This window comes from Chenopodium quinoa, unplaced genomic scaffold (assembly GCF_001683475.1).
Source record: "Chenopodium quinoa cultivar QQ74 unplaced genomic scaffold, ASM168347v1, whole genome shotgun sequence".
NCBI lineage: Eukaryota > Viridiplantae > Streptophyta > Magnoliopsida > Caryophyllales > Amaranthaceae > Chenopodium > Chenopodium quinoa.
Window position 1 is genome coordinate 1,235,914 of NW_018742733.1, and position 21,485 is coordinate 1,257,398.

The 21,485-nt window shown below is 34.1% G+C and overlaps 3 protein-coding genes across 3 annotated transcripts; all 3 read left to right on the forward strand.

Annotated features, from left to right (window-relative positions):
- The first annotated feature begins 4,212 nt into the window (after positions 1 to 4,212).
- On the forward strand, positions 4,213 to 8,801 carry LOC110723748 (putative F-box/kelch-repeat protein At1g15680). Its single transcript, XM_021903116.1, has 4 exons — positions 4,213 to 5,815; positions 7,516 to 7,868; positions 8,022 to 8,090; positions 8,480 to 8,801. The coding sequence occupies exons 1-4, from the start codon at positions 4,579 to 4,581 to the stop codon at positions 8,531 to 8,533; spliced, it is 1,713 nt and encodes a 570-aa protein (XP_021758808.1). The 5' UTR covers positions 4,213 to 4,578; the 3' UTR covers positions 8,534 to 8,801.
- A 3,060-nt stretch (positions 8,802 to 11,861) lies between these two features.
- On the forward strand, positions 11,862 to 12,936 carry LOC110723749 (protein SDA1 homolog). Its single transcript, XM_021903117.1, has 2 exons — positions 11,862 to 12,579; positions 12,672 to 12,936. Exons 1-2 carry the CDS (start codon positions 12,210 to 12,212, stop codon positions 12,683 to 12,685), a joined length of 384 nt encoding a protein of 127 aa, XP_021758809.1. The 5' UTR covers positions 11,862 to 12,209; the 3' UTR covers positions 12,686 to 12,936.
- A 45-nt stretch (positions 12,937 to 12,981) lies between these two features.
- On the forward strand, positions 12,982 to 16,156 carry LOC110723495 (protein SDA1 homolog). Its single transcript, XM_021902849.1, has 10 exons — positions 12,982 to 13,294; positions 13,392 to 13,527; positions 13,682 to 13,831; positions 13,933 to 13,995; positions 14,214 to 14,309; positions 14,391 to 14,450; positions 14,577 to 14,654; positions 14,893 to 14,946; positions 15,209 to 15,310; positions 15,395 to 16,156. The coding sequence occupies exons 1-10, from the start codon at positions 13,227 to 13,229 to the stop codon at positions 16,154 to 16,156; spliced, it is 1,569 nt and encodes a 522-aa protein (XP_021758541.1). The 5' UTR covers positions 12,982 to 13,226.
- The last annotated feature ends 5,329 nt before the right edge of the window (positions 16,157 to 21,485 follow it).

Below are 21,485 nucleotides of genomic sequence, written 5' to 3' on the forward strand. Positions count from 1 at the left end.
GGATGATATCCTCTATTGACTATATAATATCATGGTTGGATGATATCCTTTATTAGCTATATGATATCATTAATGATTGTGACTATGATATCCTCTATTGGCTATATGATATCATGGTTGGATGATATTCTTTATTAGCACTAGTAGAAAATACTAAATGGCAAGCGGTTCAAACCCCCTAATGGCAAGCGGTTTTGAACCGCATGCTGTTGGGGGGCTTGCCATTAGCCTTTTAAAAGGCAAGCGGTTCAGAACCACTTGCCATTTGTAGAGAATGGCAAGCGGTTTTGGCGCCAAACCGCTTCTCATTATGCCTTAAAAAAAATTAAATTTTTTTTTTTTTTGGTTTTTTTCAGTTAAATCAATACACAAACAAAACATATGTATTAACAACATTATTTTCATTAATCAATCCAATTTTACAAATTTCTAATTTTAAACAAAAATAAATAAATTAACAAAAAAATAAATTAATAAACAAACACCTGTAACCACCACCACCACCACCACCACCCCACACCACCAGCCACCACCTCTAGCTTCTTTAACCCGTACCTTCCCACCAGAACCACCTTCACCCACCTAACCCACCCACCAACATACGCGTACCCAACCACCAGAACCTCTACCCACCTAACCCGAACCCATCCACCACCCCCACCTCCAGCTCCCCTAACCCACCCACCCTAACCCAGATCTATCACCTAAACGGCTAAACACACCCAAACAAAACCCACAACCCACCCGCCACAACTGCCTTTATCCCGTATCACCACCACCACCAAGCACCATATAACCCACCACGACCTTAAAAAAAAAACAACTAACCTACCACGACCTCAACCCAAACCAGACCCGCGGCCATGAAAACGTCGATTTTCGCTTGAAACTATGGTTTTAAAGGTCAAATTCGACCATGAAAACTCTAGATCTAGAGTTTTCATGGTTGAATTTGACCCAAAAAACTTGAAAACCACACGCCTGAACCACCGCCTCCTAGAATTGGGGTTTTTGGTTCGAATTTGCTCGAAATTTTACTTGATTTTACTCGATTTTACTTGAGATCCGAGAGAGGAGAGGAGGGAGACAGAGAGTGAGAAATAGATCGCAGAAAAAGAGTGAGAAACTGATAGAGAAATGAAGAGAGTGAGAAAGAGATCGAGGAGAGTGAGAAAGAGGAGATGAGAATGGAGAATCGTGAAGGAGGGAGGAGATGAGAGGAGAGAGAAAAGAGAATATGAGGATGAGAGGAGGAGGCGTGAAAGAATGAAGGAGAGGATGATTGAGGCTCGTATTTAGTTTTAGGGTTTTTAGGAATGGCAAGCGGTTTTGGGTTGAACCGCTTGCCATTATACATAATGGCAAGCGGTTCAATCCAAAACCGCTTGCCATTATAAAGAATGGCAAGCGGTTCAACCCAAAACCGCTTGCCATTACATATCTGAGGTCTTTTTTTTTTTTGGGTGGGTTTTTCGAAGCGAATTTTAAAAACCGCTTGCCATTTGGGGCTTCCCATTTAGTTTTTTCTGCTAGTGTAGCTATATGATATATCATTTATGATTGTGTTTATAATATCCTTTATTGGCTGGATGATATCCTCTTTTAGCTATACGATATCAAATAACCAATAAAGGATATCATCTAGCCAATATAGGATATCATCTAGCTTGTAGAAATATCATCGAGTCAATAAAGGATGCCATATAAATAAATTAAAGGATATCATATAACCAATAGATGATATCATCCAGCTAGTAGAAATATCATCCAGCCAATAAAGGATATCATATAGACAATAAAGGATATCATCCAGTGAGTAGAGAATATCATCTAGCTAATAGAGGATAGCATTTAGCCAGTAGAAATATCATCAAGCCAATAAAGGATATCATCTAATTAGTAGAGGATATCATCCAGCCAATAGAGGATATCATCTCGCCAATTGAGGATATTAAAAATGTGCATTTTGTCAGTCCGGACTGACACAAAACCTTCTCATAAATTATAAAGAATTTTCCTACACAAAAGGCAAAATGGGTTAATAGAGAGACCATCCTTTGTTGGTGTACGTCATTTTCTCACTAATCTTCATTCGACCGTTCATATGGTAATAAACTAAGGTCTCGTAATAATCGAAATTAAGGCTAACTTCGAGTTTCTTGAAGGATGAACACATGGTACGATTATTATTCAAATCATGTCTAAAAGGAATTAAAATACAAAGATAATTGGAACCTATCTGTTAAAATTTCGAGACAATGTGAAATTGGCCTGGGCAACCCGAACAGGAGGAGGAGAGTTAGGTCCACAAACAAGGCTTTGGAGCTTCCATACTAAAACCAATTGGCAATAGTAGGAGGTACTCCTCTATCTTATAAAGTGAAAGAGAAAATTGTGAAAAAGGACCTTTTAAATGGTCGGCTTTTTGAGAAAGGATCTTTTAAGTGGAAACTTGTGAAAAAGGACCTTTAAAGTTGTATTTTGTTTGTACCGTGTATTTGGGTAAGTTTGCGAGGTGGTCAACGTCGAAGCTCCGGCGTTAACTATCACATGTTAGTCACGTGTCTTATTTTTCAAAAAAAAAATTTAAAAATTCCCCAAATTTTCTCCCCTTTCCCGACTTCCGTGAGAATACTATATGAAGGAGTTAGGTCGAGAAATGAGGGAAATTGATTATTTTTTTATTTTAAAAAGAGACTCGTGACTAATACGTGATAGTTAACCCGAAGCTCTGGCATTGAACACCATGCAAGTTCACCCTAGTACCCCATACAAACAAAATATCACTTAAAAGGTCCTTTTTCAAAAAGTCGACTACTTAAAAGGTCATTTTTCACAATTTTCTCAAAGTGAAACTATCTCTCCTCTTTCTCCCCCCTCACTTATGAGTGTCCTTAGAACTTTAGAGCTAAATGGATAAGGCCAGATCAATAATCCTCTTAGGGGCTGGACATCCTGTCGAGGTAAATCCTTATCCAATAGCGATTAAATACCCAGTTTAGAAGAGACCCACAACCCGGGCTCTGATATCATGTTAAAATTTCGAGACAATGTGAAATAGGCCTGGGCAACCCGAACAGGAGGAGGAGAGTTAGGTCCACAAACAAGGATTTGGATCTTCCATACTAAAACTAATTGGCAATAATATGAGGTATTTCTCTATCTTATAAAGTGAAATCATCTCTCCTCTTTCTCCAATGTGGGACACTTATAAGTGGGCTACAATGGCCTGGGTTTCAACACTATCTACCATTGTTTGTTTTTCTTCCATACTTATCGAACTAAAATTCGTTCAACCCTTGAATTTTGTGGACGAGAGAGGCTTTTTTTTTAGTTTTCTAATATTGAAAATAAAGATCGATTTTGTCTTTGCTTTGAAAAGAACAACAATTTAAGCTCACATATAAACGATTTTTTGTCTGCCATATAAAAGAACATACATAGCTTAGTTTATCTGCCATATAAACGATTTTTATTTAATCTGGTAGCATTTCTGTAAATATATTGAAAAACATGGTCATATATTAAGTACTTTTGGTGAGCTATTCAATTACTGTTTACAACTTGCATTTACTGTTTGGTGAGGAAATTACACATGTACCCCTCAATTAGTACATGATACGGAGTAAGACACATGTACTAATTGAAAAGAGGATTATACCCCCAAATTAACAAAAATTTGGGGAGTTAACTTGGCACATCTCTTATTCTTGTTCTCCATACGACACATTACGGAAACTATCGAGTTAATGAGATTAATTTACATACTCTAAATTTAAAAGGGTTTATCCACTTTAATTATACTTCGTATGTTTTTTGATGCAATTATCTACTTTATATTCGTAGTAGTAGATTCTTAAGAGTGAAAACTAAATATGGAGTATATATATACTAATAAATCTACAATTTGATTTTAGTTAACTTTTTTTTTTTTTTTTTAATTTTTTTAAAGCAACTTTTCCTTATAAAGTTTTTATTCATTTTTATAAACATGTAGTATATATTACATGATAATAATATTTTTTCCTAAAAAAAAAGGATATAGATAATTCTTTGGTTGTCTCCAAGTAATCCTGAGTGTGTCTAGATCGACTTTATGTCACAGTCGTCACACGGTAAGGAAAATTATGCACATTAAAGGTTTAATTTATGCATATGATTTTATCTCTTTATTTGAACTTATTACGGAGTACTGTATATTTTATTACAACTTGTAATTGTAGTCGTAAATTAATGTAACACTTATCTAAATTTATTCTTCCAGACCTTATTTTATACTAGTAGCCTGTAGGCATAGTAGCTAGTGTGAATTTTTTAAACTTTAAACTTTTTTCCCTCTTTTATAAAAATAAAAAATAAGGTGAACAAAACGGACCTAAGTCTATTCGGACACGATAAAATAGTCATGTCAGCCCATCCAAAGCCCTATGTTTTTAACCTCCTCATCCACTTTAGAACAAAACCCTAGATATATAAACCTTCATTTTCCCTTTCCCAAATCCCAAATATTACTGTTCGAGTGATTCCTCTATCCAAAATTCAAAAACCCCAACTTCCCAGAAATATTCACCCTGAAAAATGTCGGATCTTTTTGATTCGGGTATATTCCCAGATCAAATAATCTCTGAAATTCTGACCCGTTTACCCGCCAAATCCATCTGCCGTTTCAAATCCGTTTCGAAAGGCTGGTATTCGATGATCTGCAACCCACATTTCATGTCCTCCTACATTTCCAAGTCTTCTCTTTCATGGGCAATCTTCGACCGATTCATCCCATTTAACCCCAAGTTAGCTGCTTCTGAATTCACCCTTCAATGGCAGAAACCCCCAAATGTGAGTATTTTCTCTGTTAATCCTCATAAAATAGTTGATAAATCAACTGAGATTGTTATCGAGGGTGATGAATTTCCTGCAACTTTGTTAGCTTCTAGTAATGGGTTTATCCTATTTTCTATCAAGATTGAGAGGGACCCATTTAAGGAGAAAACTGCAACTTATTTCTCTTGGATTAGTGAAGAAGACAGTTTGTTTGTGGTTAGTCCGATTACTCGTGAATGGGTTTCGATTCCGAAACCGCCTCATTTCATAAACAATCAGTCTTCTGTTGGGTTTATTACACAGGTTAATTTATCTGGGGTTTTAGAGAGGTTTATAATTGCTGAGTATCAGCCGATTATTGGGTCTAAGACTGCTAGTATAATGTGTTTTTCGTCTGAAACTTGTAAATGGGAACAAATTTCTGCTAATTATATGCTTGTTATGCATATGTGGAGTGGTGATGGAACAGTTGAATTTGATGGGCATTTAGTTTGGGTTGATCCGAGACTTGGGATCATAGTTTGGGATGAACCATTCAGTGGACAGAACGAGGTGCATTGTCGATTTATCGCCTTTCCTAGAGAGTCTAGAGGTTCAGAGGGTGATGACCGGTTAGTCGATGTTGGTGGTGGGCATATTCAATTTATAGAGTTATCAAAGAAGAAAAAGAAAGAGCTTAGTTTGTGGAGGTTACAGGATTATGAAGGTGGAGAATGGAGTTTGGTGCATAAGCTCTCTTTAAAGGATGTTTGGTCAGATGAGAGTTATTTGGCTTATGGACTTGAAAAAGTAGTGCCAAACCCCTATCTCGGCTATCTGATGCACCCTTTTGAGGCTGATATTGCTTACTTCATGGTGGGAGATCGTCTTTTTTCCTTGAATTTTGGTACCAAGAAGGTGGAGAGTTGTAGTAGTGGTTACTCTGGCTTGAGTAAATACATCTATTTCATCATAGTTAAGCTGCCGAGTTTTCCATTATCGTTTTCTCCGAGCTTGAGTAAGTGATTTAACCGTTAACTACATGTATTGTGATTACAATATTATCATAATTATAAGATGCTGTAATGTTCATAGGCATGCCATTTGATTCATTTTGATTTGTCTATGTTATATCTGATATGGATTATCTGTGATATTGTTATGTTGTTTGGAAATAATTAGGGGTATAAGTATAAGATAATTACTTATAGCTTGATTCAATTACTTGAGAATTATACAATCTTTGCCATTGAGTTGGCCAATATCATTTTGTCTTAGCCTTAGTACACTGCAGAGCCATTCTACAATTGTATGATTGGGATGTGAATCATGTGATCAAGTTTATGCTTAATTAAATGGTTAATGTGTTACACATGTAAATTTTTGGTTCTGGGAAAACGTTGTCATACTTTCTAATATAGATAAAGGTTTTAATTGGCTTTCATTATATCCTTGCTAAGATTTAGTAGAGTGTGAAAGTCCAACTATCGTATAGGATCTTGGTGTTACATGGTTAACTATGGCCTATGGGAGAGGGACGATCTGAGTATATTAATGTGACATGTGTGGCGCTAGAGTTTAAGGTTCATGTGCTGGGTGGTTCTACTAGGAATAACTAGGCTCTTAGAAAATTTTACTCAAAATGCTATGCAGAACTAAAAGCCAGTTCATTGAGCCATTTTAATAGTAGCTGCATTTACTTAACAACAGAATTTTCTAAAACTGAGTGCTGCTGTTTAATAGCTTCATTTTTTGAAGGTGTAGTTTATGGTTATCTAAGACAGTAGCTGGCACTTTTTTCTTCCTAATTTCCTAGCTGTAACTAGAGTTGGTTATGATGTTTCCTGAAGCAGCAGTTCAAACAACAGAGTTGTGGTAACTTATATATATGTAAGGGTTAGAGTTTATTCTCAGATTTGAAACACTGCATTTCAGGAAGTTTGGATGATTGCTTCAAGAGATAATTTTATACTGTTTGAAGTCATGATTCTAAAATCTTTAATCTCTCCTTTTGAAGTTTTTTAGTTCTGTTATTCTCACCTGTGCGAGTTGAACAATACAAGTATACTTTTGAAGCAGTTTCTTGTTGGTGTGGTAACTTTCATTGGAACATTAAGAATTTTTTTGTTTATGGTCAAATAAACGTGATTAGACTCTCCTCATCATGTATATATTGCAGCTCTTTTTTGCTATTCATATGGCTATTGTAATGAACTAATGACTGCTTGGGTTTATAATTAGTATCCATCAAGGCAAGGTTTACACTAATATCTCTGCTCCCACCCTTCCAAATCCAAATATAACCCCTTTTGATTGTGTTAGTTTATTTTGTTTTGCTTTGATCAATAGATTTTTGTAGCATTGGTTTTTAGATAATGATGTCTCTGACTAGAACTTGATTTAAATTACATGTTTCGCCCTCATGTGTATCTCTTTCACTCATGTTTTATGGTGTAGTACAAGATGCTATGTAATAAGAGGGGTAAAATGCTCAAGTTTGTACAAATTGAAACTGAGGATTAGCCTCTCTGAATCTCTTACACCACTCTCATCTTACGAAGAACTGTGTAAACTTGAGTTTTATCCAACTCACATCCGTTGCACCATGCATGTGTTGAATCATTTCAATATACGAGGCTCTTTTGTTGCTTTTTTCTTGCTCTTGGTTACCCCTCCATTTTTACAGTGAAACCTTTGTGTACCACACTTTCTCTGCAGAGGCTACTTTTCTGAAAGAGCAGGGCAATAAATATTTTAAGGCCAAGAACTTCAATGAAGCGATAAATTATTATACAAGAAGCATTGCTCTGGCAGATAACGTCCTTGCCTATGCAAATAGGGGTATGGCTAATATCAAGGTTCATAGATACCATGAGGCAGAAGCTGATTGTACTGAGGCCTTGAAGCTAGATGGCGAGTACTTCAAAGCATATGGACGGCGAGCAGTAGCCAGAAAAGAACTTGGTGATCTTACAGGTTATGTCGAAGATTTGGAATTTGCCTTGAAGTTGAAGCCTAATGACCAAGAAATGAAGAAGCTGTATGCTGAAGTGAAGACGTTGATTGACAAGGTGACAACTATAGTTCAAAACATTTATCGTCTTTTAATGCTTTTAAATCAGAGTTGTTATTGCTTTAAACCATAAATCATTTATGAAATTTATAACTGTTGATGTGAAGAGTTAATTTGGTAGATTTTCTCTCGATTCGGATAATATTTACAGGTCAAAACAACCGCAACTGCACCTGTGCCAACAGATCCACCTGCTCAGAATGATTCATCTACCGCGCAGGTATTACCTACAAAAGTAACTAGCTCTGGTTGATTTAAAAGTTGTTCCATAAGCAATAGTATACAGAAAAATTACTGATTGAGAAAGTCAATAATTCCTTAAAAATATAGAGATGTTCTTATTAAATAATATTAATAAGAGTAAGTTATGGTGCTTGACATATACACAAGACTTAGTCATGAATATAAGATGGATTAAAAGAAGAAAATTGGTTGACTTTGTTCATTGAGCAAAAGCTATATTGTTGAATCACTATCACTAATTTACTCTTTGTTACCACCAATTATGTTTGATTATAATCCTTTGTTTAACAATAATGTTATAAGGGTGTGAAAAGTTTATCGAGACATATCCTAATTTGCTATGTTTCTATTCTTGTATAACACCAGGAAAATGGCTCGGAAAGTGTATTTGTTCATGAAGGTTCGACAGAGGATGTGTAAGGATGGCACTGTATTGGCACAGATGTAATTTGTAATCGAAGTTGTTGAACGTGTTGGGGCCTTTGTTGTCTCCTGTAAGACATTCCATGAAACTAAACCTGAAGAAGATAAACAAGTACGTATTTCTAGATATTAAATGTTGTGTAAAGAGTAAACTGTGAAGGTTGACAATGTTTTGAGGGTGCGGTGAAACAACTTGACAGAAAATATCCTGTGCTAAATCTGTACATGAATGCCTTTTACTTTACTATATTTCATACAGGAACTATGAAGGTGTTTTGTTTAACTAAATTATGCTTTTGTCCAAAAAAAAAAAAAAAAAACAAAGTTATGCTATCTTACTTGTATAGTGCCTGTGTCATGTACGGTTTACAAATCAAAGTAATAAAATTTTAATTTTGAAAAAAAATAAATAAAAATTATGCTAACAATTGTATATCAAAATAACAATTTGTATAAATAAGAGTAACATATTCAAACATTATTTCACCGTAACCACATTAGCGGTCTACTGAGTTTAAAATTTATTTATATATTTATTTCATAAATCTAGTTGCCTAAGGTATAAATTCTAATACTACCTCCGTTAATTATTATGTGCAACAAAGGAATTTTTTATGTCTCACAATTAATACCCCTTTGTTGCACATAATAATTAACGGAGGTAGTAAATTAAATAATGTATAGTGTGCGGCATTAACAAAACTATTAATCGAGTTTATTCTATTTCTAATATGATGAGGGGTGATACATAGCCTCATGTAACCAATAAATTAAGGTCCTATTCACTAGACTTCTAAAACCCTAAATCCCCATTTTTTTTTTTTGAAAGCAAAAAATCCCCATTTTAATGAAAAAAAAAGGATACATATGGTTGTAGTATTATGTATAGTCTCTTTATAAAAGAGAATGTTAAAAAAAAAATTGCTCAGAATAGAATATATGAAAAGGGAACAAAAAAATATGCACTACATATTATAATCAAAATTTAAAGTCATTATAAAATCATTGATTTTAGACAAATTACTCTAGCTTTACAATTCAAGTAGTGAATCGCTAAATACCGCCAACGTTTTTTATCAACACCGCCAATAAAAGTGATTAAAGGACAAAATTACCCTTACCCTTACTCATCCTCACATATTTTCTCTCTCCTATGGGACAAACCCAACCTTCAACCACCACATAAGCCATCACCACCTATGCCACTAGCCACGCAATTACAAATGGAGTACTTTTTTTGACAAACAAACAAATACTAATAATAAAATCATAATAACAACTAATCGAAGATCCTGTACTACACTGCTACTTTAACTCAAATGAATAATTTTAATTATAACTTAAAAATCAAGCAGCATTTTTGTGATTTACTGTCGACCGGTGCCCAAAACCTGTCGACCGTGGCCAACAATCGGCGCCAAAAACCGATTGGCCTGGGTAACCACCGATTTTGAGCGCCGGTTATCAGTAGAGTCAACCGGTTTTGAGCGCCGATAGTGAGCGCCGGAGGTTATAAAAAAGAAGATCTGGTTTTGACGACCACTGCAATACCAGCTCGTCATCTTCGACCAATCGACAGTCGTCATTGCTGCCCTTCCACCTCCAATGTGTAGCTGTTGTTCACCTCCGACGTACAACCACTGTTGTGGTGGTATGGTGGTTGGGAAATGGTGACGAGAGAGAAAGCACAGTGAGAGAAGTGGTGGTTGTGGCCTTGTGGGTGATGAGATAGAAAAAAAATAAAGAGGAAGAAAATTGGGAGGTGTAGTAAGGGTATTGGTGTCCATTCATCTAAAATGTTGGCGGTGTTGATAAAAATTGTTGGCGGTGTTTAACACCTCCCTTTAAATACTCAATTGTTGTCCACTTTTCATGTGAGGGGCTAAAAATGCCTACAATAGTGGGTTTTGAAATCTAGTCTTGAGCCCGTCAAAAAAAAAAAAAAAAAAAAAAAACAAAACCTAATCTTGAGATTATCATAAATATAACATAACCACTAATCCAACTAGTGTTATATATATATATATATATATATATATATATATATATACACTAGTTTTGTGCCCGTGCGATGTCCGGGTTGTTTATTGAATAAGATAAATTTTTAATCTATATGTCAAATTTTAAAACATATCATTGATACAAAATTAGATGATTTAAATTATATAGTAGGCATGTAATGACTAATAATAATAACATTGGTGAAAAACATTTCTTGACCCGTAACCTGAAATAATGACCCTGTCCGAAATGACTCGTGACCCGACCCGATTGACAGGTCTACACAGTAATAAAATTATATTAGATTGTAAAGTATATTGTTTTAATTGATTAGAATATATTATAAATAATGTATGTGGTGCATTTTGAGTTAATTCCTTCGCTCCAAAAAAAAATACTATGATACAAAAAATAAATTTATATGATAATTTATGAGTGTTGTAATTTTTTTTTAATAAAATTATAATTTAATTTGTACATATGAAATATTGATATTTTATCGAATATAAAACTCTAAATTAACAATTTTATCCTAAAATTCTATCCAAATTTGATTGAAAATAGAATTCTTAAATTAACTTTATTATCCCACAAATTGAATTCTATATAACTCTATCCTACGTGGTGCGACACTTGGCGAAAAGTTGGAACGCCAAGTGTCGCTATCTCGTCCCCTGGCTAAAAGTTTAGCTTTATATATTTGAACTAGTTTTGTACCCGGCGATGCCCAGGTTGTTTATTGAATTTTAAGATAAAGTTATAGTTCGAGTTAACTCATAACCAGACCTAACAGGTCTATATAGTAATAAAATTTTATTAGATTGTGAAGTATATATGTTATTTTAATTTATTAGTACATATTATAAATGAATGATTTACGCTTTGAACTACTTCATTTGTTCCAAAAAATATTATGAAACAAAAAAAAAAATTATATGATAATTTTTTAGAATTATAATCTAATAATTTTTTTGAATAAAATTATATTCAATTTGTAGGTCTGAAATATTGGTATTTTATCGAAAATAAAACTCTAAACCAACAATTTTATCCAAAAATTCTATCTTATGAAGTCTATTTAAATCTATCCAACGTGGCACGACACTTGGCGAAAAGTTAGAACGCCAAGTGTCGCTGCCTCGTGACTTGACTAAAAGTTTAGCTTTATATATTAGTTATATGATTATATATAACTCTATCCTACGTGGCGCGACACTTGGCGTACTAACTTTTCGCCAAGTGTCGCTATCTTGTCCCCTGGCTAAAAGTTTAGCTATATATATATATATAATACTTTTTTTTAGGGCCCTTGTTTTTTGGGGACCTTGGCCTGCCCCGCCACTATGTTTAATATTCCTTTTTAACTAAATTGTACTTTTAATGATTGAATTCATATCAATTTTCATCAATTTTACACATTTTATAATAACCGTGTATAATTCCAAACGTCAAGAACAAAAGGGAACGAAGGGAGTATTTAAATCAGAATTTTGTAACCATAGAGTATATTTTTTGGCAAACCATGGAGTATATTTTTTTTTTTGGCAAACCATAGATTATATTAGACTGCTTTTTATCTACTTAATGGAATATTATTGAATGAACTGGGCCTAAGGTCATTATAAAACCCCTTCCTTTGTTTGCTTCTAGGTTTCGACACCAATTGTCAGCCATGACTACCCTTGGTCGTGGTTGGAGCTTCCAAAAGCTCCGACCAGAGATGAAGAATGATCCAGAAAGTTATGAAGTTGAATTACAATTATTATACCGAAATTTCAAGGACAGCGTTCAACCTTTTGAGCAACAATCCGATTTCGGCTTCACCGCCATCTCCAACGATTCCACCGCCGACAAAGAACTCGCCGATAAAGCCTTTTTCCTTGCTCAATTGTGTCCTGTTTATCCTCGATATCTCTATGATTTCCCCGACCGCCTCGTTTATCTTCTTCATCGCGTTGTTACTCCTGTTATCCTGTCGCCTTCTTTGAGATCACTTCGTTTCAAACTCACTCAATCACTAATTCTTCTCACTAATAAAAAACGTACATTAATTCACTTTGGAATTTATTGAGATTCGAAATTTGGTAATTTTTGATGCAGAAATTTGAGTTCGATGTAATTAATGGTTTTGCAGGTTGTGTCGATTGATAAGGAGTTCGAAATCTGTAACTTGAAGACAAAGACGACGTTGTTAGCATTGTTTATGAAACTTCAGACGCTTAATGATAGGAATTTGAAGAAATTGGCGTATTCTCATGTCATTCTTTCGATAAAGAAGCATAAGAATAATCATGCTAGGAATAAGACTTTGCAGAACATTATTCTCCATATGCTACTGGTCTGTAACTATTCTCTATTTAGTTGGTATATATTCGTTCGTGCTTGTAAAGAATTTCATCGGCTGTCGTGTCAAAAACTGACTTGACCGACCTTGACCTGAAAATGATCAATTTCTGTCAAAAATTGACATGACTGAACTCGACCTGAAAATAATCAATTTCTGATATCTATTTGTATGGACACAGTAATGTGTAAATAGCATAACTCAAATTTAAAATAGACTCGACTGGAATTAACACCTCTAATAGTACATAGAAAAGTGTGATTATTAACTAACTTATGGTGTTGACAGAGTGGGGAGGAGGCATTAGCAAGGGGGTCTCTTGTCGTGCTATGCAATCTACACCGGATGAATGTATGGTCTGATGAATTAATTTCAAACGCAATTTGCCGTGCTTGTCATCATCCTACATTAAGGTATCTACAACACCTACCTCGATCACCTTAAAGTATAGATGAATCATAAATGGACTAACTGATGACTGAATTTTGTTTTTGATGATTCTGGATTCAGGCAAGCTGCTCTTTCCTTTCTTCTTAGTTATCAGATTATTGAAGATGATGATGACGACACTGATGCTTCAACCAATGAAGATGAGGGCTGTGCTCGACAAACACAAGTTGTTCTCAATAGCGAGCAAGTGTACAAGGTCTATTCAATTTCTACATTTGGCTATACTCGAATTGTTAATATTAGACTAAGTTGGTATATGCAGATGAAATAATCTAAAAGCTTAAATTTTCTGATTGTTTGATTTCTAGTTTGGATATGATTAGTAACGTAATACATTGTTATAACTTTAGGCTCACCATAAGGGCACAACATCAAGCAAAAAGAAAAAAAAGGCTAAGTTGAAACGTGAGATTCGTAGCATGAAAAGGCAGCAGCGCTTGAGTTCTGAGAAAACTGGTTCAAATCACTATTCGCCACTTTCAGATTTGCACGATGCAGATGTACCTATCCTGCTGCTTTCTTTATGATTTGGTATATATGTCATTTATGCTATATGGCTGTTTAGTTATTAATGAATTTTTTGCGACTTTTTTTTTCAAAGGCATTTGTGGATGAGCTGTATTCTTACCTTCATAGAGATAATAGAAGAGTTCAACTTTCTGAGGTGAGTGATTTGCCTTTCATCTGATGAGAATCATTAATTGATTCAACTCGATCAACAAAAATCCCTCCACTCTGCTTTATTGTTAGGAGCTTGGCTTTTATGTATAAAACTGATTATTTAAGCTCAACAGAGCTAATTCAGGGGTTACTCATGGGAAATTATGTGTTTTATAAGTACGAGATAACCTTGATCGATTAACAAGCTATTGTGGTATGCAGGTTAACATGATGACAATTATTGTGATTGCTCGGACAATTGGGCTTCACCGATTGATCAAGCCAAAGTTTTATTGTTTCCTTGGAAAGTATATGATGGTTTGTGTTCCATCTCGTTGTTGCCTTTCATAATTTTTTGGATAATAGTAATCTAAATTGCAGCTTCTCTCTGTCATGCAGCCCCATGTGAAGGAGATTACTAAACTACTTGCTGCTGCTGTTGATGTCTTCCATGCTGATGTCAGTTTGCATCGTCTTTTTAGTTATTTTCTTTACTGGAGCAACTTTTTACAGTATATTTACTTCCCTTGGTCATTTACAATATTTCTATTGATTGGGGTTTGTTGTTTTTTTTGGCTGTATTAGGTTCCAGATGATGATGTCAAGCCCCTATTTCTTCAGATCGTGAATAACTTTGTACACAACAGTTCGTCGCAACCAGAGGTATTGATTGTATGATAAATATTACTGTAAATCTAGAAAGACCATTGACTCCAAGCGATGGAGAAATGTTGTGTACATTAGTTTTATGTTTCTATGTTCTGAGAACTGATTTGTGCCGTCAATTTATTACTCTTGGAATGTTAATATTTGCCTCTCTAATGTCGTTCTATCTTCAGTTTCTTGTTTAGTTGTTTAATTTGGTGAAATGACTAAAGTTTTGCTTACTGAAACTTGACAGGCATTTGCTGTAGGATTGAATGTGGTCAGAGAAATATGTTTACGCATGCCTCGGGTACTCAATCTCTCTTCTGATTTCAAGCCTTTGTTGAGATGTAAAATTGCAACTCGATCTGTATACGTGTGTGTTTGGTTGGTTAATGGGAGGAGTGGAATTGATTCTTGCATCCTCTATTGATCTTTGTATCATATGTTTGTTCAGTATGTAGCTAGTTTCCTAAATTGTTGTTTCACAGTCGCATAATAAGATGAATTTTCTCTCAGTTGCTTTTATAAGTCCATCTTCTAACAACATTTTCTTAATTTGTGTGATTTAGTTGATGAATGATGATTTGCTACAAGAACTTGTGCTATATGAAAAAGAAAAAGTAAAGGCAATTTCACTTGCTTCCCACTCCCTTCACAAATTGTTCAAAGAGGTAACCACTGCCTTGTATCCTCTATCCATGAGCATATTTTTTCGCCCCTGACATCAGTTTGTATATCAATGATGTCTTACCTAGGTTAATCCCTCACAACTTCCCAAAAAATACCGTGGACGGTTTGCTACAAATGCTAAACCTAAACAGTTTGGAGAGGCGAGTGTTGCAACTGATGTCCCTGGAGCTGATTTGTTGCGGCTAGGTAAAAAATATGATGATCAAGATTATGACAGTATCGAAGTTGAGAATGATGATGATGCAGAGGATGATGATGATGGCGGTGAGGATGCAGAGGGTGATGATAGTGATGAGGATGCAGAGGATGATGCTGGTGATGAGGATGCAGAGGATGATGATGATGTAACGTCTTTTAAGTGCTTGGGGGTTAGTGCAGTGAATGAATGTTGTGCTGAAGTTGAGTCCAAGGTAGAGGGTGATGACAGGATTACTGCTGGTGAGGAGGTTCAGGAAGATGATGTGGAAATGGAAGGCGAATCTAGTAGTTTAATTGAATCTGATGTTAGTCATGTACAGGATTCTGGAGACAGGAAGAGAAAATATGCTGATTTTGACCAGCAACTAGATGCTGCTGAGTCTGATTTCAGAGCTCTGAAGAAATTGACAGTACGTAAGTCGGAGCACTTGTCCGAAGCAGATGATCACTTCTATTCTAACAAAGAATTCCAAAAAATTAAAAAATTGCTGGTAAGGTTCATGTTCTGTACATTCTCCACCAAATATCAAGTTTTAATCATTAAATTTATAGTTGAAAATCGTAAAAAGTTAAGAAATCATCAAAATATAAACACTAATAATACTGATTTATGCGTGTTTTTGTCATGAATTTCTAATTTTATACAATTTTCAAGAGTATATTTGATGTTTATATATAGCTCTTAGGGCTACATATAACACTACCCTTAATTAATTCATCTTAATAAGTACTTTGAATATATTAAACATTTTTATAGAACTTGATAATTTTCTTATTTTTTTTTATTTGCTGCTTCCTCACTAGCTCTAAATAAACTTTACTCCCTCCGTCCCTAAATTATATGCTCTTGGGAGTAATTTGACTATCAAAAGGAATTTGAAACTCTTTGGAAGCCCTAACTCATTTTATTATGCTAAATTGCTAAGGGGTTGCAAGAGCAAAATCCATAAAAAAATAAAAACCAATTATTGTACACTATTTCCACCAAGCTTAGCTGGATTTAATTGCATTACGAGTACACATAATTAAGTACATATGCACTATTACACATGTATGTACAATAATAAAAACCAATTATAGTACACTATTTCCACCAAGCTTAGCTGGATTTAATTGCTTTATGACTTACGAGTACACATAATTAAGTACATATGCACTATTACACATGTATGTACAATAATAAAATATCTTAATAAAATAAAGCAGCATGTATGTAGTATGTACACTCGATTTCGGGTTAAATAGGGGTTAAATAAAGCAGGGGCGTGAATATTTCAAATATATATCGTGAAAATTTGTTATTTACAGGTTAAATAGGTGTACATTTACAGAAATAGAAAATCAATATTGGGATTTCCCACAATATCAAGACTCAAGCTTTATTTATGATAGAATGGATATTTGGTCGTTGGGCAAACACCCTAGAGTCAAAGTAGCTAACTAACCACTAACCTAAGAATAATGGTAAGTAAGGGTCATTCTTCCATAGGGACTAAAGGGAATCACCGACAAGTGTTAATTATAATAAGTTAGACCGAATCAAGGATTGGAATTTTATGGACTAACTAGTTTAGACTAAAGAAATGACAAAGGAAAGAAGTGCTGGGGATAAATGGGATTCAACACATATCAAACCAATGAATCGATAAAATGAATGAAACATGGATTGTACTTGGATGATAGAATGGGATCGAAACTCAATGTTGCCTTCTTTTAAAGCCATAACACTAACTCGAGTTTGTCTTTCGATCGCTAGCCCCAAGATAGCATGAAGCACAAATAATTGGGATTTATCACCTAAATTATCACACTAATCCATAGTCATGAAAGAGGCATAATAATCCAATTGCACAAGAAAGAACTTACTATTAAACCCTATATTTCAATGTGAATGAGGGAATGAACACATGAGCACAAAGTGGCCACCAAAATATACATGCAACAATCAATTCAAGCACAAACAACTATCAACCCAAAGTAGAACAACATGTATAAATCTAAATTAATCAACCCCTAGCTAAGTAATTACTCACAAATCATGGATACGAGTAACATTCTAACATTGAACATGCAAGAACATTAACAAGGATTTAGAGAAAATGAAGATCCACAAAACCATATAAAAGCAGAAAATTAAGAAAAGAGGAAGAAATTACTACTTGAAGCTTTAAATTAAGTTGAAGATAAATGTTGAAATTAAGAGAATAAAGCTTGAAATTATCTTCTACAATGCTTGAGTTTGAGAGATTTTGAGCTAAATAACTAATTAATTAAAAATCTACATTGTGACCTAAGAGAAAGGGCCTTAGAAGACTAAGAGAGAAGAAGATCGCCCCAACAAATGAAGTCAAGGGGGTATTATATGGCCCCCAAGTAAAATAACGGAGAAAACGAGGAAACGACCAGTCTACAGGTCGACACAGACGTGCCAAAGGATGCACGGGTGTGCAGACTTGATAAAATAAGTACAGTAGCTACTGCATGACCTTGCATGGACGTGCATTACTTGTCACAGATGTGCAGGTCTTTGCACGGGCGTGCCACTTTTTGGCACGGACATGCATCCTTTTATGGCGAAATAGCTTTGTTTCGGAAGGTCATAACTTCTTCATTACTTATCGAAATAAACATGTGATCAATCATTGGAAAGCTCTTGAGATGCACTTTAATATCCAATTTGAATCACTTCAAAATATTGAGTACGTAGAAAAAAATTTATGGTCATTTGAAGTTGACCTTAGTGAAAAATCCCTTCCAAAACCCTTCCAAATCCTCTTATTTAACTATTAGACATTTTTCCCTGTTTCTTTCATTCTTTATTGTATCATTATTCCATTTCTCCCTTCTTTCTTCTTCTTGCCTCCAATTTCTTTGCTTCTTAATCCAAAAGCTTCAAAGTGTCATCTTTATGCTTAAATATGCACCAAAAACTAACAACCTCGTGAAGCATAAGATATACAAAAAATGCATAAAAATAGAGTAATTAGAGAACCAAGACATTGATTTCTCATAATTCTAAGGCTCAAAACCACTCTAAAATCTTACAAAATTACAAGCTATCAATTTGCTGCTTTTATCTTAGCTTTTTTAAGGAAACTTTTATCTTAACTTAACTTAAAGACAGCAACTTTATTAATTTTTTGCTCAAATTTACACATGAGTAAGTACTAAATAGACTTAGGAAAATTGGAAGTAAAGAGAAATATTCATAAAAGACACAATCATTTAAATTCAACATTTTAAATTAATGTTATTAGCATTATAATAGTTTAAAAGATGACAGATGTTGCATAATTGTTCATTTGATCCCCTAATGACCTATATTAAGGTTTTTGATAAGAGAAAACATAAACAAACTATCAAATGCCAAGGATCAAACATATATATATTAGCCTAAATTATCAATCGTGATTGTGGGATCCGTCAATATAACGAACTCTAGAGCCCTTTCTAGCTAGAAAACATATTATATAACAAAAGCATGAATCCAGCAAATCATCAATATATAAACTCATGCCAAATTTGACGATTAGCCAATAAAACCTACAACGTATTAACGTATAAAATATTGGGTGATTCAATGCACACTTTGAGCTTGATATTTTTACTTAGGAACCAGGCATATTAGCTAATTTGTTTTAATGTTGTAGAATATGTCTTACAAAGAAACAAAAGCATTCAACTACTTGCATATTTTCCGAATGTCAAACAGCACCAACCAAAATCATATGTACCATCCTTACATATGTACTATGTTGCACCTTTAGGAGGAAATTCACTTTCTGATACACTTTTCTTGTCTCATACAATAAATATAGTAAATTAGTAACATCTTGTTGAAATAATCACACTTTGAAATAAAATATGTTTTATAAGAGAACAAAATCATCCAACTACTTTTATATTTTCCTAATTTCAAACATTTATAGCAAAAACCATATGCACTATCATGTTTATATATTGCACATTAAGGAGGAAAGTCATTTTATAGACATTTTTCTAATCTCATAAAAAAAAAAGGTTAACTTATTAGTACACGTCTTGATCAAATAATTATTTTGAAAAAACAACGAGTCAATATACCCAATTTCAAGTATAAATTATTTCTAAAAATATTTATAAAATGAAAAAATAAATTTTTTTTATTATTAAATTATTTAATATGAGAATAATAATATGCAAATTATAAAAAATTGTATTAATAGACATAAGTATATATATGAGTTAACTGTGTGTGATACAATATTTGCGTAGTTACATGTAATTTGTTATTTTATGAATAATATCACTTAATTTGTTAATGTATAAATAATTTTAATATTATTCTTTTAATTGAATTTATTTCAACAATGATACCGATGGATTGCATAAGTTTAAATTTAGTATATATATTAGAGTTACCATATTAATAATATGAATATATATATATATATACAACTTGAGTAATAATTTGCAAAACAAAATTGTACTCATAATTATTTTCATAGAAAATATATTGTTGTTTTTCCTTAAATTATATTTGTTTTGTAAGTCATTACAACCATTATAGTTATAATATAAATGCTAGCGACACACCTGACTTTTTAATAAACATTTGGCCGGAATATAATCCCAATCCCTAGTGTCAGACGAAAAACAAAACAACGATTCATTTAAGAGATAATCGATTACTATAAAGTTTTTTGAATCTGCTGACCATGATATAAAACACATTTGAAACGGTGAATTGATTTCACAGGTAACCTGATCAAAATTTGAGATACTATTTCATCAGGAAACTGTTCCATTTCTCTTTCATCTGTCACCTTTTTGTCATCCATCTTCTAAACAACACAATAATCACACATGAGTTTTACATCCAAAGTAAAAACATAAGATAAGAACACATCAAAAAGAAAAATGACAAACGAGAAGCAGCTTTCCCCCTTTTACAATACCCAGTTCGAACTCGGATTAGTCGGAGTTTAATAGGCTTTGAATCACCGGGTAACTTTTACACATACCAAAAGAATAGTAAATTGAACAATGACACTAGAAATGAGATTATTTATTCAAATTTATTTCAAGAATCAATCAAACCAACACAAGAAATTTTACACATACCAAAAGATAAGTAAATTGAACAATGACACTAGAAATGAGATTATTTATTCATGATAGATATTATATTTACGATAATATTTTTCGCGTCATCCTTGGGCCCAAGGACAACAAATGGCTTGGCCTTAATGGGTCATTCCTCCAGCCCCATTCCCTAACATGGGCCAAATTCAGCAACGGCCCACCTCTTAAGGTCCACAACAGTAAGCATATTATATTGGGCAGCGTATGTACGGTCCACCCATGTCACCAACAGAGTTTGCTAGTGCTTATTTTTCACCGGGCCTCTCTACACCGGATAATGGATGGTATATGGATTCGGGAGCTACCACCCACATGACTCATAATTCCGGTAATCTTCTTCCCTTGTTTAAATTAAGCACTAATAATCATATTTTAGTTAGTAACAGTCATCGCATTCTAATTAATGGTTATGGTCATACTAAATTCCCAAACAAACTTGCTCTTAGAGATGTCTTACTCGCCCCTCAAATTATTAAAAATCTTATTTCAGTTCGTAAATTTACCTCTGATAATTCGGGTTCTATTGAATTTGACCCTAATGGTTTTTCTGTGAAGGACCTTCGAACGAGAGGGTAGTCACCAGATGCAATAGTTCGGGAGATCTCTATCCCATCACCACCAATGATCCAAGCACTTGTTTTGCCACATCTCTCACAACAGTTGCCCCTACCACTTGGCACGACCGTCTAGGACACCCGGGAGCACCTTTTTAAGCTTTCTTAGGAGCAATAATTTTATTAATTGTAATAAGGAGCTAAACTCCAATTTTTGCAATTCATGTCAATTAGGGAAACATGTTAGACTACCATTTTATCTTTCGAATACTGATTCTTA

What these genes read in the sequence shown, in the direction of transcription:
- LOC110723748 (XM_021903116.1), top strand. Translation starts at nt 4,579, where the DNA reads ATGTCGGATCTTTTTGATTCGGGTATATTCCCAGATCAAATAATCTCT. An exon ending in TGAAGACGTTGATTGACAAG is followed by an intron (nt 7,869 to 8,021) that starts GTGACAACTATA and finishes TAATATTTACAG; the next exon opens with GTCAAAACAACCGCAACTGC. An exon ending in ATGATTCATCTACCGCGCAG is followed by an intron (nt 8,091 to 8,479) that starts GTATTACCTACA and finishes GTATAACACCAG; the next exon opens with GAAAATGGCTCGGAAAGTGT.
- LOC110723749 (XM_021903117.1), top strand. Translation starts at nt 12,210, where the DNA reads ATGACTACCCTTGGTCGTGGTTGGAGCTTCCAAAAGCTCCGACCAGAG.
- LOC110723495 (XM_021902849.1), top strand. Translation starts at nt 13,227, where the DNA reads ATGAATGTATGGTCTGATGAATTAATTTCAAACGCAATTTGCCGTGCT. An exon ending in GAAGAGTTCAACTTTCTGAG is followed by an intron (nt 13,996 to 14,213) that starts GTGAGTGATTTG and finishes TGTGGTATGCAG; the next exon opens with GTTAACATGATGACAATTAT. An exon ending in ACAGTTCGTCGCAACCAGAG is followed by an intron (nt 14,655 to 14,892) that starts GTATTGATTGTA and finishes GAAACTTGACAG; the next exon opens with GCATTTGCTGTAGGATTGAA.